Source organism: Zingiber officinale, chromosome 6B (genome assembly GCF_018446385.1).
Source record: "Zingiber officinale cultivar Zhangliang chromosome 6B, Zo_v1.1, whole genome shotgun sequence".
Classification (NCBI taxonomy): domain Eukaryota; kingdom Viridiplantae; phylum Streptophyta; class Magnoliopsida; order Zingiberales; family Zingiberaceae; genus Zingiber; species Zingiber officinale.
The window spans coordinates 36,888,117-36,906,723 of record NC_055996.1 but is presented as its reverse complement, the minus strand read 5'-3'; the positions used below and the strand labels follow the sequence as shown (position 1 = coordinate 36,906,723).

General features: G+C 40.2%; 1 protein-coding gene across 1 annotated transcript in view; it reads right to left on the bottom strand.

Moving 5' to 3' along the window:
• Nucleotides 1–1,069: 1,069 nt before the first annotated feature.
• Nucleotides 1,070–18,607, bottom strand: part of LOC121990912 — a 30,463-nt gene continuing 12,925 nt past the window's right edge. Inside the window, exons 2-5 of the mRNA XM_042544960.1 lie at nucleotides 1,749–2,150; nucleotides 1,588–1,649; nucleotides 1,389–1,498; nucleotides 1,070–1,128 (exon numbers count right to left, since the gene is read on the bottom strand). Coding sequence (XP_042400894.1) covers nucleotides 1,468–1,498; nucleotides 1,588–1,649; nucleotides 1,749–2,150 — 495 coding nt within the window. The 3' untranslated portion in view covers nucleotides 1,070–1,128; nucleotides 1,389–1,467. The remainder of the gene's footprint in view (nucleotides 1,129–1,388; nucleotides 1,499–1,587; nucleotides 1,650–1,748; nucleotides 2,151–18,607) is intronic.

The window sequence follows — 18,607 nt, the reverse complement described above, 5'->3', positions numbered from 1 at the left end:
ACCGTAAAACCATCCTCAGAAGTGACATGGGACCGGCAGTCGGGATCCTCCTCCAAGCGTACTAGCATCGATATCAGCTACCTGGTGAAATTACAAATGCGGGTGGTGAGTATAAAACTCAGCGGGTAATAGGATAGACAGTGCATGAGTATAGTAAAGAACAGGAATACAAAAGGATACAGTCTCGGAAAGATAAATAGCAGATACTACTAAGTAAACAAAGTATATTTCCATACCTGAAATCATATCCTAGGCTAACAGTGTAAGGTCTGAGGAAAACATAAACTGCTAGAGTACTACCCATAATCACCCAGATCACATGTAAGGTATACTGTAAAAGAAAACAGTGTCCAAGCATACATAGCAAATATATGTGGTATCAGAACAGCATAAGTAGACATATAACAGCAGAAGCAGGTATAATAGAAACGACGTATGCACGGATGGTCACCCCGCCCACCTCTCTGCACCACGACCCCTGTATGGTAGAGAGACCGGATCGATGACAACTGTACAACACTCCAGCCGCCACTACTCTCGAGTGACCGAGCGGACAGTTTGCATAGTAGCTAAATAGCTACACAGCAATAGGGTCCCTGCGCCTCACAACTCCAGCCGCCACTACCCATGAGTGACCGAGTGCAGCGCGACAGGACATGCGGCATGCTCCAGCCGCCACTACCCATGAGTGGCCGAGCGTGCGGCTTTGGCTAATGACCGTCTCAACCACAAGGGAGCCAAGGTCATCGGCGATGCATGCATGACATGGTGCGAATAATGCAACAGTCATCATATATACAAAAAATCAGGTATGCTACATGAATCCGCATGCTCAATACTAAGCATAAATATAAGTAGTCAAACAGGTAAACATGACATATAGTATCTGCTAGTTATCAAGAATAATAACGGGAGACTGTATAGATACGAAAATGAGTATCTCGAAGATTGAGTGGATAAAGTATCAAGCACAAGAAATAAAATGAGTGGAGTCAAGATAAACTCTACTTTATCTGAGCTACTCATGCACCAAGAACAACAACTAAAGAAATAAGTAAAAGTACCCGCCTCTAAGTGTAGGCTGAATCCAACGCCAATCTCGTCACGACGCTCGTCCCGATCAAAGTCCTGTATCAACGTACAAAATTTAACTAACTACATATGAAACTAAATAACTATACTAATGTACATGACAGGTGAATTTAATCCAAGTTTCATTCATTACCCCAATGAAACCATTCTGATCTACTAACACTCAATCCACAACCCTAACCGTATGCCTTCAGATCATAAAATTAGGATTTCCCCAAATCATACATTTTTCCTAATACACCAATGCACAAAATATCGGTTCAATTAAACTAGGTATCGGAAAACCTAAACCTTACCTTACACCCCCACTGATCACTCACTGCCGGAAGGTGAGGTCTTCGACTCAAGTCTTCCAATGATGTCCACTGCCAAGATTCATGAACAGAGCTCCAACAGAGCCTTCAAACTATTGCAATCACACTATCAATGCACAAATCAAATGGAGTACAACCGCAGATCCACAAATCTACTGGCCTAATACTGTAAATATCTTACCTATGAGTCCCGGATGATGACCAGCTGTTGGAGGTTGTGGTCGAGCCCCTCACAGCAAGCCACTGCCCAAAACCAATCCACAATCCGTTCATCCTCCAATCTGGGCACACATCATAACTTCCACAGCTACCAAAAAAAAACCCTAAACAAACCATCCTTACCTCCAATACCTCAATGACTGCTACGACCACCAGCGGCGAGGCGAATTCCGACGAATTTGGCCAGGCCCTAAAGCTCGGGAAGATGAGGTATCTTCCTATGGTGCAAATCCTCGACCAGATTCGAGCTCCGGAATGGCGATTCAATCTCCGACGTCCCCAAAGCCCAGATCTACTCTCCCGACCACGGATTCTTCGCGAGCAGTGGCGGTTTGAAGGGAACGCTGCAGTCGAGGCCGCCGACCACACGTGGAGGAGGCCGGAGACTCGTCTCGCAACCAAGCGCAGGCGATCGACCGCGGGCGAGCGTCGATGCTGATCCCGTCGGCGGATAGGGTGAGCTCGAGGGGAAATCGGCGTTTCGGCGGAGTGGACACGAAGGGAATGCAAAGGGAACGAGGCGGCCTTTAGGGCTCAAGTACTGTAGTTTCCTATTTATATAGGTAGGGTTTAATTACTCCACCTAATTAACTCCCTAATAAGCCTCTCAAATGGTGATTTCCATTATCCCTTTAAACCCTGTCATAAGTCCTCCAAATAAATCCAGAAAAATATATAAAAATTTTGAATAATCATTATAGGTTTTTTTTATTTTGCCGTATCTCACAATCCTTGTACTCTTTGAACTTATCAAAGCACTCGGACTTGCGGCGCATTAGGTAATATATATCCGTATCTTGAATAATCGTCTATGAAAGAGACAAAATATTCAAAACCTCCTCTTGCCTGGACAGACATAGGACCACACAAATCAGAATGAACCAATTCTAACACTTCTTTGGCTCTATACCCCTTGGCCTTAAAAGGCCTCTTGGTCATTTTACCTTCTAAGCAAGATTCACAAGTTGGAAAATTTTCCAACTCTAATGAACCTAAAAGTCCATCGGCCATAAGCCTCTGAATCCTACTTAAGTTAATATGACCAAGCCTTAGATGCCAAAGATATGCTTGGTTCATTTCTGAAGGTTCTTTTCTTTTATTATAGTTAGAAGATGAGTTATAAATTTCCATGTTTTGCTTTGTGGGAGAATTTGGATTTAAAATATACAAATTGCCAACAAATGTACCAGAACAGATAATCACTTTATTTCTCTTAATAATTACATCATTACTAAAAGAAAACTGAATATCCATCAAAAAATAATTTAGAAACTGAAATTAAATTCTTTCTAAAACTGGATACATAAAGACAATTTCTTAAAACCAAATTTCTATTTCTATTAAAAGATAAATAGACGTCTCCCACTGCAACAGCCGCCACCTTAGTAGCATTGCCCATGTAGACGATAATCTCTCCTTCAGATAGTCGTCGGGTTTCTTGGAACCCCTGCAAGGAATTACAGACATGATCAGTGGCTCCCATATCTACACACCAGGTGCTGGTAGATAACACCGCTAAACATGTTTCAACAACTAGAGCATGAGATATACCTTTGTTGTTCTGATTCCTACGAGGATAGTCCGCCTTCCAACGCCCTGACTGCTTGTAGATGAAGCACTTGCCCTTCAGCTTCTTCACTCCAGCTTTAGGTCCCGTACTCTGAGATTTATTCACTATCTTTGCTGAACCAACTTGTTTCTTCTTCTTCTTTCCTTTCGGTTTAGAAGTAGAACCATTTTCAGCATAGTGAATATGAGAATTGTGACGAAACAAACCTTCTGCTGCCTGAAGTTCTGTCAGTAGTTCCGCCAATGAATATACCCTTTTGTTCATATTGTAATTCAGGCGGAATTGCTCAAAACTTCTAGGTAGTGTTTGGAGGATCATATCGATCCAGGTTTCCCCATCAATTTCTCCTCCAAGGATTTGTATCTCGTTTAGATAAGCCATCATCTTTAGGATATGATCCCTCACAGGAGTACCCTCTTGCATGGTGGTTGTCATTATCTTTCTCATGGCTTCTTGCCTAGAAGCCCGATCCTGATGACCAAAGAGTTCCTTGAGATTGTTCATAATATCATAGGCTGTTGGTAAATCTTGATGCTGATGTTACAATACATTTGACATTGAAGCCAAAATGTAACACCGCGCCATCTCATCTGCTTTTACCCATTTCCTATGATATTCAATCTCCTCTTGGGTAGATTCCCCAGTGAGTGCATCAGGACAAGGTTCAGTCAGTACAAACTTATAGCTTTCAGCAGTAAGAACAATGTCCAGGTTCCTTTTCCAATCTATATAGTTAGGACCAGTAAGTCTATTCTGTTGTAGTATGATGGACAGTGGGTTGAAAGTCATCCTAAGAATCACAAATAACTTTTGGTCAGAACTCTAAATTTAGAATAATATTGATTTCTCAAACAATACTATTTTAAATTAACTAACACCTTAAAACACCGCGAATGTTGTATGCCACGATAGTGTGGACGTATACAAATTCAGCATTTGTAAAAGGAGGGTTTAACCCATTAATTTTACTATCTTGTCAACCTAACTTTTTGACAAATAAAATTAATAGTTGGTATCCTTTGGTCACACGAATAATAGCAGTGACTCCGATGGAGAGGATACTATTAGACGTGCCTAAGTGTATACCACTACTTGACACTAAGTCCATTAATAAGATTGTGCCCCTTCCGATGGGGAAGATCACACACTCTTAATCAACTTCCTATAGTCATCCAAAATGGAAGTTTGTTCTAGTGATCCACAAACAAGCTCATCCGATATGGAGGAAGGCACTCAGAGCCAACGCGCAAGCTTGTTTGCATCACTTACAAACCAGTAATGGAGACCGTGGAAATTATTTAAAATCCCTCTCCCATTTAGTTATTTATAAATGAGGAATTTTAACTATGCTAGCCTACTAGACATGTATACTAACATGCACACACAGAACAATATAAAAGCAATAAATAGAAAATCTAATTTTCAACTATTATGGCTTTTATCTTTGGTTGTCCTCCGTGTGTTGTCATCCCAAGCTGCTGCCATATTTGGCCACCGCCACCGGGTCTAGCTGTCGCATCCATCTTGCTCCTTGTTCCGCTGCGCCTCTGGTCCTCAGAAGGTTCCACGCTTTGCAAGATTCGTTCCGCGACATAAATAGAATTTTACAATTTTGATCCTATATTCCTCGAAGGAATGTACATGTAAACTAGATCGAACATAAAATAAAAATTTACATCCATCGATCCTATATTCTATAAAAGGAATGTACATGTAACTAGATCAAAAATAAAATCCTAATAAAAACTAAATACAGCTCCTGCTGTATTTTATAATACAATCATGCACACACATATAAATTGCCCTTGACATGTCCAAGGGTCCAATCACACACATAAAAAACTATAAGCCATAATAGTTGGATCCTGCATCCACAAAGTTAGCACATCCTACTATTAACCTGCCTAAATTATGTATGACATGTGCATAATTAAACTAATACCAAATACACAGAGGCAAAACCCTAGCTCTGATACCAATTGTTGGTTGCTACTCGGAAAACCTAGAGGTTCCACTGTACAAAAATTTTGTACAAAGGTCTGAACCTTTTCCTAGCTACCATGTGTTCTTTTAAATTAAATTTTGGATCGCCTGCGGAACTTAACACGTTTGATCCAAAACTTAATCTATTTGTTCTTTTAGGTTTTGACTTGGATCTCCTGCGGAACTTAACACGTTCGACCCAAGTCACCTTAAGTTATTAATTCCATTAAATATTAATTTCTATAATTGGTTCCCAGTACTGACGTGGCGAGGCACATGACCTTCTTGGATATGGGAGCAACCACCACCGACTAGACAAAACCTTTTATGGAAAGCTAATATTTAATTTCCTAAAATAACTTTAGGTTAACCGAAAGGAACAATCAAATCACAAGGAAAAAGAAAAATAAAAGAACACAACATCGAAAAACATATTCGAAATTCTAGAATCGTAAGCCTCTTGTATTTGGTATTATTTCCATAAATAACTAGTATGATGCGGAAAGGAAAAATTACTAGTTATACCTTCTAGAAAGACCCCTTGATCTTCTACCGTATTCCTCTTCTAACCTCAGAAGTTGTGTGGGAAACAATCTTCCGAGATGTGAAACCACCAACCACCTTCTTCTCCTCCTAGCTAGGTTCGGCCACAACAACGAAGCTTTACCAAGGATGAAGAAAAAATCACCAACCAAGCTCCAAGGGATGCAAGCTTTCTCTCCTTCTTCTTCTTCTTCTCCAAGTAGTATCTGGCCTCCACAAGATCTCCAAGCAATAGGGATGATTCGGCCACCACAAAGAGGAAGAGAAGAAAAGAGGTTGGCCGGCCACAACACCAAGGAAAAGAGGAAGAGAAATAATAGAAGTTGTACCTCATGAAGGCACCCCCTCCCCTTCTTTTATATTCCTTAGCCTTGGTAATTTAGGAAATTTAATTACAATAAAATTTCCTTAATTTTACTTGACATGAATTAATTAAGAAAAATTAAACAAAATTTCTTAAAACAACATGTCTTGGCCGGCCACATCAAAGAGAAGCAAATTAGACAAGTTTCAATCAACAATTAAAACTTCCTTATTTGTCTTTGGAAATTTTAAAAAATAAATTTTCCTTTTAAAATCCCTTAATGGTTGATAAAAAGAAATTTCTATAATTTTAATTTTCAACATGTGAATAATTTTTCAAAGAGAAAAAATAAAATATCTTTCCAATCTTCAAATAAAGAAAGAGATCTAATCTCTTTCTTTTAATCTTTTGTAGATCTTTTAAAAAGAGATATTTTAATTTTAATTCTCTGTAATAAATTATATCTTCCACATAATAAAACTTAAAATTAAAATTCTTTTTAATTTAATGTGGCCGGCCCCCTCTAGCTTGGGTTCAAGCTAGGGCCGACCACCCTAAACCATGCTTAGGCCGTCCCTAGCTTGATTCCCAAGCTAGCTTGGCCGGCCCCTTTTAGGTGGGTATAGAAGGTGGGTATAGGTGGGTATAGTACTCTATAAATAAGAGGCTACGATAGGGACCGAGAGGAGGAATTGGTTTTGGTCTCCCGATAAAATTAAGCATCCCGTGTTCGCCCCGAACACACAACTTAATTTTATCAATAATAATTCATTCCACTAGAGAACTATTATTGAACTACCGCACCAATCCCAAATTATATTTTTGGGCTCCTTCTTATTATGAGTGTATTAGTCTCCCTGTGTTTAAGATGTTGAATGTCCACTAATTAAGTGAGTTACTGACAACTCATTTAATTAATATCTTAATCCAAGAATAGTACCACTCAACCTTATCGTCATGTCGGACTAAGTCCACCTGCAGGGTTTAACATGACAATCTTTATGAGCTCATCTTGGGGACATTATCAACCTAGATTACTAGGACACAGTTTCCTTCTATAATCAACAACACACACTATAAGTGATATCATTTCCCAACTTATCGAGCTTATTGATTCATCGAACTAAATCTCACCCATTGATAAATTAAAGAAATAAATATCAAATATATGTGCTTGTTATTATATTAGGATTAAGAGCACACACTTCCATAATAACTAAGGTATTTGTTCCTTTACAAAGTCAGTATAAAAGAAACGACCTCAAATGGTCCTACTCAATACACTATAAGTGTACTAGTGTAATTATATAGTCAAGATAAACTAATCCTAATTACACTATGACCTTCCAATGGTTTGTTCCTTTCCATTTTCGTCATGAGCTACTGTTTATAATTTATAAGGTATTGATAACATCATCTTCTGTATATGACACCACATAATATGTTATCTACAATATAAATTAATTGAACAACTACAACAAATGTAGATGATTTGACCAAATGTGATTCTTTATTCAGAATAAATGTTTATAAAAGCTTAGGCTTTCAGTATACACACTAACAATCTCCCACTTATACTAATGACTAAGCTGCCACATCTTCTGCCATACATCTGATTCCCATTCCCTCCACATGCCGATCGAAAGCTTTAGCTGGAAGGGCCTTAGTGAAAGGATCTGCCAGGTTATCTGCTGTTGCAATCTTGGCGATGATAACTTCTCCTCGCTTCACGATATCTCGTATCAGGTGGTACTTGCGCTCTATATGTTTACTTGCCTTATGGGCTCGTGGTTCCTTCAAGTTTGCAACTGCACCGCTATTATCACAATAAATTGTGATGATTTTGGACAAACCAGGAATCACATCTAAGTCCATTAGAAAGTTCCTGAGCCATACTGCTTCTTTAGCTGGCTCAGAGGCTTTTACATACTCAACTTCCATGGTTGAGTTCGAAACGCATTTCTGCTTAACACTCCTCCATGCAATGGCTCCACCTCCTAAAGTAAACACATAGCCTAATGTAGACTTACTATTGTCCCTATCTGATTGGAAATCTGAATCCGTGTATCCCACAGGGAGCAAATCATCTGCTTGGTAAACTAGCATATAATCTCTAGTCCTTCTCAGGTACTTTAATATATGTTTTACCGCAGTCCAATGTCCTTGTCCAGGGTTACTCTGATATCTGCTAACCATGCCCACGGCAAAATAGATATCAGGTCTCGTACATAGCATTGCATACATTATGCTTCCTACAGCCGAAGCATAAGGAACTTCTTTCATGTCCTCTATCTCCTTTGATGTCTTCGGAGACATCTCTTTAGATAGAGCTACTCCATGCCTAAAAGGTAAGAAACCTTTCTTGGAATCCTGCATGCTAAAACGAGTAAGGATTGTATCTATATATGAAGCTTGGGATAGACACAACATTCTTTTCTTGCGATCCCTTATAACTTTGATCCCAAGAATGTGTGCACAATCTCCTAAGTCCTTCATATCAAATTGTTTGGCCATTGGAGTTCAGTGTCGGAGACTTAGTATTCCTCAAGGTAGCTCCTATGAAGGGAGTAATGTGGTTCGGTAAGAAGGGAAAGCTAAGCCCGCGTTATGTGGGACCATACCAGGTTCTGAAAAGAATCGACAAGGTAGCATATGAAATAGAGCTGCCTCAAGAGATGTCAGCCATTCATAACGTGTTCCACGTTTCGATGCTGAAGAAATGTATTCCGAACACAGACCAAGTGATCGAACCACAGCCGGTACAAGTGCAAGAGGACCTAACCTACGAGTGCCGACCAATTCAGATATTGGATCGAGACGTCAAAAGACTAAGGAACAAAGAAGTACCCTTAGTAAAGGTCCTATGGCAAAATCAAAAGTACGAAGAAGCCACGTGGGAACGAGAAGATGATATGAAACAAAAATATCCGGAGCTATTTTAAAGTTCGAGGATGAACTTTTTATGAGGTATGGGGTACTGTAACACCCACAAAATTATAAGATAAGTATATGGGTGTTATTTGCTTTAGAGCATAAAAGTAAGAAGAATCAAAAGAAAAAGAAATAAGAGAAATAAAAAGAGAGGTGAAGGTTTGAACCTTGGACCTCTCACAAAGGATAGAAATAAAATTTGTATGATAACCACCAGGATAATGAATAACATATGAATGGAAAATGATGGGAATTGTAGTTAAAAGTGAGGATATAATTAAGTAAGGGAACAAGAGAAAATCAAGTAGCTTTCTTCCTCTTGTTTACCTCTTGGTTAAGAAAAGGAATAAGCAAAAGACAAGTTGTCTTTTCTATTTTTTCTCTCTTTTCTCTCTATTTTTCTTGGGAATTAAGAGAGTGAGGATGAGAAGAATTAAGGGAGATGAATGGGGACATATTCCCATTAGGAAAGGATATAAATGAATTAAAGATAAAGGGAAGCAAATTTCATCTTTGTTTCTTCCACCTACTTAGCATAAAAAGGAAAGAGAGGAAAGGATTTCATTTTCTTCCTTCTTCCTCAACATTGCCGAAACTACAGCTCTCCTCCCTCATCTCCAAAAGCCAAGTTTAGGTTTTCTCTCTAAGAGAAAACTAAATTTCAAGAAGGAGCCTTCAAGGTGTACCCTTCCAAGCAAGAAAATCAAAAGGAGTGCTAGAAGAAGAAGCTCTCTTCTTCCTCTTCACCAAGGGTACCATTTCCTTAAGGATCAACAAGTGAACACTAAGTAAGCTTCCCCTCACCTGTGGTACAATAGCTCATATGGTTTTCATGAAGATAGATTGCTTAAAAAAAACCTAGGGTTGCTTCATGGAAATTTCGGCCAAGACAAAAGAAAGAGTAAGAAATTTTAAACTAGTTATGCTTATTATATTTCTTGTGACATGTATCTTATGTAGGAGGTTAATCTAATGTTTCCATGCTAGAATGATTAATGAGAACTTAGATCCATGAACCTTAGACTCTCGGCCAAGCATGAACAAGAGGACTAGGTAAGCTTAAGACTAAAACTAAACATGCTCCCTTGTTCTTGTGTTATGTACCCTATGATAATGGTGTTGTTAACTTTTTCTTTTACTTGTATGTTGATTGAAACTCCATTTTCATGCTCATGAATATTCGGCCATGGAAGAACTAAAGGCCTAGGAGAGCTTTAAACCTAAAACTAAGCATGTTATGATTTTTCCTAAGACAAGATATGAAGCTAAAATGTTATGCCCATGATTGTATGTTGGTTTGAACTCTATTTCATGCTTATGAAGATTCGGCCATGTTGAGATTTGAGGCCTAGGAAAGTTTAAAACAAGTTTAAGATGCTCATGACCTTCTTGATGAAATGATATGAAACTAGTTTGATGTTCTTATGTTTGCTTGTTACATAGAAATTTGGTTACATATGACTTTCGGCCACACAAAGTTTTAAGGCTAGGATGCTTAGATTTTAAACTAAGTTTATTCATGTTGTTTCTTGTAATGATGCCATGAAAATTGTGTAGGGTTTCCATGCTTTTAGGCCACATGAAAAAACAAATCTATGCCTCACATGTTACAGCCACTATTGGTCTAAAGGCCTAGGGAAACTTAGAACCCAACTTAGATATGCTCATGATGTTTCTTGTAATAAATGCTATGAAATGTGTTTGTGGTTTCCATGCTCTTATGCCACTAGAAACCTAGTTTCCATGCTAACATGTTTCGGCCACCTTAAATTAATAGGCTTAGGAAGTTTGGAACTCGAACCAAATGTGCTTATGATGTTCCTCAAGAAATGTGTAGGATATTGGCTTAAGGTTCAACACTTTCATGCTACTTGTAACCTAGAATGAGGCTTGCTAGGGTTCGGCCATGATAAGGTTAGAAGCTTAGGGAACTTAGAACCCAAACTAAACATGCTCAAGTTGTTCCTTATGAAATATGATATGATATGAGTTTAGGGTTTACATGTTTGCATGTTACTTAGAACTTGTTTGCTCTTCATGAAGGTTTCGGCCATGAAAGAATTAGAAACCTAGGAGGGCTTAAAAATTTAGGTTAACATGCTTAGGATCTTTCTTATGATAGGATGTGAAGTTATCATGAGATTATTATGTTTGTATGTTGTCTAGAGTTCATGCCCCTACTCTTGAACTTTCGGCCATAATAGGTTTAGTGACCTAGATGTGCCTCACATGCTATGTTATGAATTAAGAGATGTTATTTAATGATTTCATGTATGATTATGACTTTCTATGATAGGTGATATGTTCATTATGTATGCTTATGATCCATGCATGTGCTATGTGCCCAATTATGCATGCTTTATGATATGATAAATGACATGTTCATTATGTATGCTTATGATCCATGCATGTGCTGTGTGCCCAAATATGCATGCTTTATGATATGATAAATGACATGTTCATTATGTATGCTTATGATCCATGCATGTGCTGTGTGCCCAAATATGCATGTTTTATGATATGTTAAGAAATATGATATGCATGAAATGATAAGAACTATGATATGTATGACATGCTACTTTACTTTATGTATGGCTTGTACCAAGGGTGGGCTCCATAAGCGCCCCGGGGTCGATGGACTAAGAAACGGGCCTCGTTAGGGATGAGCTCCTAAGTGCCCCTAGGTCGATGGACTAAGAAACGGTCCTAGTATGTATGCCTTGTAGGGTTCAAGACTTGCTACCTTGGACCTACATAGGACGCGCACATTTATGTATGTGGTACAAGCCGGGGCCCTAATCATGTTGAGATTATGTTTAAGTATGTATATTACAAGTTTTCAAAAGACATGTTGCATATGTTTCATGATACATGTTTAGGAATTCACCTTGCATATACTTTATGATTATGCCATGATATTTATGATGATGTTATGCTATGTCAGGATACATTTGATGTTCATGTTAGAATATGCCATGATACTTTATGATGATTATGTTACGATATGCCATGATATGCTGCTTGATATGATAAATTTGTCTCCATGCATTTTGACTTGTGATTTTGATATGCTATACGGTTTTTGTGAGTAGGAAAGGAACTTACTGAGCCATGCGTGCTCACAGCTTACTTTCTTGTACCACAGATAAAGGCAAGGAATGGATGAACTAGGGGAGCAGCAGGATGGGCTAGAAGGATGTGTGTGGTAGTGGCTTGGCTAAAGGGAAAGACCTGCTTTTGTTTAATAAGAAATATGCCATGTTTATGTTATTACTTTATGACTCCATGACATTAAGTATGTGTTGGGTATTATTACTCAAAAATCATGTTAAGTATGCTATGTGGTTTTTTTTATGTCCATGGTGATTTTAAAGTAAGGAAAAGTTTTTAAATTCACTAAGTAAGACTTCCGCTGTAGTAAGTAGGTATGTATGTCTAAGTAACCCCCGTCCCCTTAGCAGGAGGGGCGGGGCGTTACAATAAAACTTGCCTCCCGAGCGCCCGGATCCCTTGCGGGCGCCCGGACCACCTTTCTCCAGGGACCATTTTTCCTGCAAGACAAGGTTAGTCCGAGGCAAATATATAGATTATAACCTGCAAAATAGAGTGTTAGTTCAGTTTATAGTTTAACAAAAAGAGTATGACTTAGATTCCATCTTTCCGAAACCGGAATCTAGTCACGATCTCGACTTAGATATCCGAAATGGATCTAAGCCGGATTGACGCCTAATGTTGTAACGACCCACCTTCTACTGGCTACGCTGTAAGGCCGGATCGTCACATTATACTATTGCTAGCTATTCTTAATGTGCGGAAAACTGAACTAATTTAAAACTTCACTAAACTAATACAATTTCCTTGTTCTATATGTGCTAAGGGATGCAATCTAAGGTATACATGGTATATCCTACATCCCGTTAGGTCAAGGAGCTGAGTTACAAGGTTCCTGGTTGAAACCCAGCTTCCCAATCGATTGAGAGTGAACTCAATCGATTGGAAGCTATTGGATCGATCCCCTGATAGATTCAGCGTGCTACTATGCACGGACAAGATTCTGGATCGATCGGCTATCGATCCATCCTGACTAATCGATCCATTGATCGATTCAGTGCGCTACTGTGCGCGGGGTAATATTTTGGATCGATCGACTGATCGATCCAGACTTACCAATCGATCCAGCGATCGATTCAGAAGCTCTCTGTTCGAGAGGCCAATTCCCCGGTCGATCCAGTGATCGATTCCAGAGCTAACTATTCGCGAAAATCATCTCTCAATCGATCAACCGATCGATTGAGGTCCCTCCAATCGATTGACCGATCGATTGGAGTTTCTGATTTCGCTGTAGAACTCTGATTTCAGAGCTCGATCATAGACAAGTCAATATAATATACCTAAAATGCCTAGAGAACATTGTAATTAGTCTTCACTAACATTATGCATGATTTACTACTCATCAATAAGCTAGCTAGTGTCCTAGGCATGGCATAAGCATGGTTTCACAATTCAACACTCTTAAAATACTAAAAGTGCATAAACATTAAAAGAACAAAAGGTTCTAATTCTTTAAATTTGCTAGTTCCCAAGGGTCTTCATTCCAAGTTCCTGCCCACACACATCCTTGTAACATTGTCCTCCAGCCTCCGCTAGTCCATCTTTCCTTTACCTTTATCTGCACTATAAGGAAAAGAAGTATCTATAAGCTTACGCTTAGTAAGAAACCATCAACCTCACAAAACATGCAAATGATGCATTTTATGATTTTAAAACATGCCACTTAACATATATATGCTGTCAATCGAAATCCAAGCTGAAGATCATGATGAACACACTAAACATGGCATAACATTAAACTAGGCATGACAACCAGTGCTAATCATAACTATTGTATTGTATCAACAAGAAACTAAACTGATGCAAAAGCTAGGCTAAGCTAATACTAAACTAATGCTAAAGCTGTATTGAATTCACATAACTATTTTGTGAAGTTTTTAAAACTATTTATCATAAATAAACGAAAATACATAATCATGCTGCTGATGGGCCCGGCAACTGTACTTAATGTGCGCGCATCCCTAACTAAACCCGGGGTTGCAAATTCCGAATCTAGTAGGGTTTACTAGGTTATCTAAACCTAGGGACGACTATGGGAGCCCAACCCAATGGACATCTAGTCCAGTACAATGCCACTGTTGAAAATAAAATATTGGTTATAGCTGAATTTTTCTTATCTTGCTATTTCTAGGTTATCTGAACCTAGAGCTAGGTTATCTGAACCTAGAGGCAACTGTGGGAGCCCACCCATTCGACCGTAGTCCCATATAAGCTGAAGCAAGACTACATATGCTATTTTAAATGCTTCTACTGTAACTACTGAGCTATTAAAATGCCTACTGTAGCATTTTACTGAGTTAAACATTTTATCAAACGCTTGGTGTGCACTAGAACACACCCTACATACTGAAAATCTGCATACGACTAAACTAATGCATAAAACACACGAACAGAGCTACTTATACTGCAGGTGAGAGGTTTCTTACCTCCTGCTCGAAGTTTCTTACAAATCTAAACGCTAGGTTTCCGGTGGAGAAGATCCCTTCGTTGATCTCCTCGTGTCTACGTGTTCCTCTCGCGGAGAAGAGCGTCCTCGTGCCGGAGTTGTCGCCGAAAGGTGCCCTTACGTCTCTAGGAGTGAAACCCTAGGTCTCTCGGGGCCTTGGTGTGCCGTGAGGTGAGGAAGAGGAGGGAGCGGCGTGAGGGTTGAGGAGGAGTTGCCGAAACATGTAAAACCAATCCCCACTTAAGTTTCTTATTTATATTAAGTGGTTAATTCGACCAACTTAAATATAAATATAATTGGTTCCCTCTCCTTTCAGCACGGCCCTGCTGGGTTCACTTGGTTATTAGAGTCCTCTATAAGGCATAGGGCCCATAGGTCTCGGGTTCAATTCCCGCCTAGACCATTTTACGTTTCTATTTGTTTTTGCTACCTCCGCTACTCTAAAATTCCATAAAAATATACTAAAATTCCCAGAAAATAATAGAATATTTCTAATAATTTATTTGAAAATTTTCGGGCGTTACAATCCCCCATACCTTATAAAAAGTTCGTCCTCAAACTTAGAATAACTCTGGGTACTTCTGTCTCATACTGGCTTCTGTCTCCCAGGTTGCCTCTTCTGCTGTGTGACTTTGCCAAATAACTTTTACTAATGGTACCTCTTTATTCCGCAATTTCTTAACTGCTTGGTCTATTATTTGAATAGGTCGACTGTCATAGCTGAGGTCTTCGCGGACTTGTACCGACTGGGGCTCAATCACCTGGGTGGCATCTGGGATATGCTTCTTCAGCATAGAGACATGAAATACATTGTGGATAGCTGACATCTCCTGAGGCAGCTCTAGCTCATAAGCTACCTTGCCAACTCTTCTGGTGATAAGGTAGGGTACCACATATCTGGGACTTAGTTTGCCCTTCTTCCCAAAACGCATTACTCCCTTCATGGGAGCTACTCTGAGAAATACTGTATCCCCAACTGAAAATTCTAAGGGTCTGCGCCGTGTATCAGCATAGCTTTTCTGGTGGCTCTAAGCTGTCTCTATCCTCTGGCGGATCTGCTGTATAGCTGCCATGGTGTCTGCTACTAGATCTGTCTGAAGTTCTAGTTCCTTCTGTTCACCACTCTCATACCAGCAGATTGGAGATCTACACCTCCGCCCATAGAGAGCCTCGTAGGGTGTCATACCGATAGTGGCCTGATAGCTGTTGGTGTATGCAAATTCTGCTAAACTCATATATTTGCACCAACTTCCCTTGAAGTCTAGGGCACATGCTCGGAGCATATCTTTGAGTACCTGATTTACTCGCTTCGTTTGACCATCTGTCTGAGGATGGAAACATGTGCTAAATTTTAACTTGGTGCCCAATGCTGACTGTACACACTCCCAAAAGTGTGATGTGAATCTACTGTCTCTGTCTGAAATAATGGTCCGTGGGACTCCATGCAGTCTAACGATCTCCTTGAGATACAACTGAGCTAGCTGTTCCATGGAGTAGGATATCCTGATAGCTAAGAAGTGGGCTGATTTAGTTAACCTGTCAACTATTACCTAGATGGTATCAAAACCATTCGTGGTTCTGGGTAGTCCCACTATGAAGTCCATAGAAATGTCTTCCCACTTCCATTCTGGGATCTGGATAGGCTGTAGAACTCCTCCTAGTCTCTGGTGTTCTGCCTTGACTCTTTGGCAAGTCAGACAGGTGATAACATATCTAGCGATGTCTCTTTTCATCCCAGGCCACCAAAAATGTTTCTTTACATCTTGATACATCTTGGTGGAACCCGGATGCATCGCATAGGGAGTTCCGTGAGCCTCATCTAAGATCTTCCTCCATAGTTCCTCTTGGTCTGGAACACAAAGTCTATCACCAAAATATAATGCCCCACTGTCTGATACTCTGAACTCTCCACTTTCTGATCCTACTAGTCCTTGCTTGATTTTCTAAATTTCAGGATCCTGTCCCTGAGCTGTCTGGATGTCACCAAGCAAGGTGGATTCTAATGTCATAGTAGAGAGCTGTCCCACTATAAGTTCGAGGCTAAAATCTATGATCTCCTTCTGTAGGGGCGGTGACATGGCTGCTAGTGATAGTAAGGTGGCCCTGGACTTCCTGCTAAGTGCATCTGCCACCTTATTGGCTTTTCCTGGATGGTAGAGGATGTCTACATCATAATCTTTGACCAGTTCGAGCCATCTACGCTGTCGCATATTCAGATCCTTCTGAGTAAAGAAGTACTTCAGGCTCTGAAGATCTGTATACACTCTACACTGAGCTCCATACAGGTAATGTCTCCAAATTTTGAGAACGAACACGACTGCTGCAAGTTCGAGGTCATGAGTAGGGTAGTTCCTCTCATAATCCTTGAGTTGTCTGGAGGCAGAGGCGATCACCTTGCCTTCTTGCATTAGTACTGCTCCTAGTCCCAATTTAGAGGCGTCACTATAAATATCAAAGCTATCTGTGTTTTCTGGTAGAGTCAGAATAGGTGCACTGGTCAATCTCCTTTTTAACTCGCTGAAGCTGTTCTCATAGTCCTCTGTCCACTGAAATTTTCTGTTCTTTCTGGTAAGAGCTGTCAGTGGGGAGGCTATCCTGGAGAAGTCCTCTACGAATTTTCTGTAATAACCTTCTAGTCCCAAAAAGCTCCTGATCTCACTGGCGTTTTTGGGTCTTTTCCAGTTACTCACAGCTTTTATTTTACTAGGGTCTACCATAATACCATCCTTGGAGACAATGTGACCCAGGAAGGCTACCTGATCGAGCCAGAATTCACATTTCGTGAACTTGGCGTACAGCTAGTTCTGCTGAAGGGTCTTCAGTACTATCTTCAGGTGCTCTACGTGTTCTTCCTGAGTTTTGGAATAGATAAGAATGTCATCGATGAATACGATAACGAACTTATCTAAGTATTCTCTGAATACCCTGTTCATGAGATCCATGAAAGTAGCTGGAGCATTTGTCACGCCAAAGGGCATGACTACGAACTCATAATGTCCGTATCTGGTCCTGAAGGCTATCTTAGGTATATCGCCTTCTTTAACTCTAACCTGGTGATATCCTGATCTGAGATCTATTTTAGAGAACACTGCTGCTCCCTTTAGCTGATCGAACAGGTCATCTATTCTGGGAAGAGGATACCTGTTCTTAATCGTGACTTGGTTTAGTGCTCTGTAATCTATACACAGGTGCATGCTCCCGTCCTTCTTCTTCACGAACAATACAGGCGCTCCCCATGGTGAGTGACTAGGACGTATGAAGCCCTTGTCAAGCAGATCCTGTAGTTGCTCCTGAAGTTCCTTCAGTTCTGCTGGAGTCATGCGGTAGGGTGCTTTGGAGATGGGATTTGTTCTGGGAATAAGTTCTATCTCAAATTCTATCTCCCTGTCTGGTGCTAGGCCTGGTAACTCCTCAGGAAAGACTGCTGGGTAGTCACACACGACTCGGACCTCCTCTAGCTTTCGGTCCTTGTCCTGGCTGCTACTGACTACATGTGCTAAGAATCCCGTACATCCTGAATCTAGTAGTTTCTGTGCCTTCAGAGCTGAGAGAAACTTCTTGCCCTTTCTCTTTGGTTCTCCGACGAACCCAAACTGCACTCCTGCTTCGGGTTGGAATACAATTCTATGTTTACGGCACTCTATAGAGGCACCGTACTTCATCAGAAAGTCCATTCCAAAAATGACATCGTAATCAGTCATATCTAGCACTATCAGATCACAAAAGAGTTCTCTGACTGCTATAATGACTGGCACTGCTCTGAGCCAGTGCTTAGATGCCATAATTTCTCCCGAAGGTAGTGTTGTCAGAAACTGACCACTGAATACCTCTGGGGGTACTGCTAACTTTTCGGCGAATGCCCTGGATATATAAGAATAGGTTGCCCCAGTATCGAATAAGACAGTTGCACTTTGCTGTAAAATACTAATCTGACCTGTAACAACTGTCGAGGCATTCACTACATCCTCTTTGGTGAGTGAATAGATCCTTACGTTCGTCATGGCTGAGGGGGCTTCTAGTCTGCCTTGACTGATGTGTGGACCATCTAAAACGGCCTGCATCTGGTGCAACTGTGCTGGCTTGACCTCGTACTG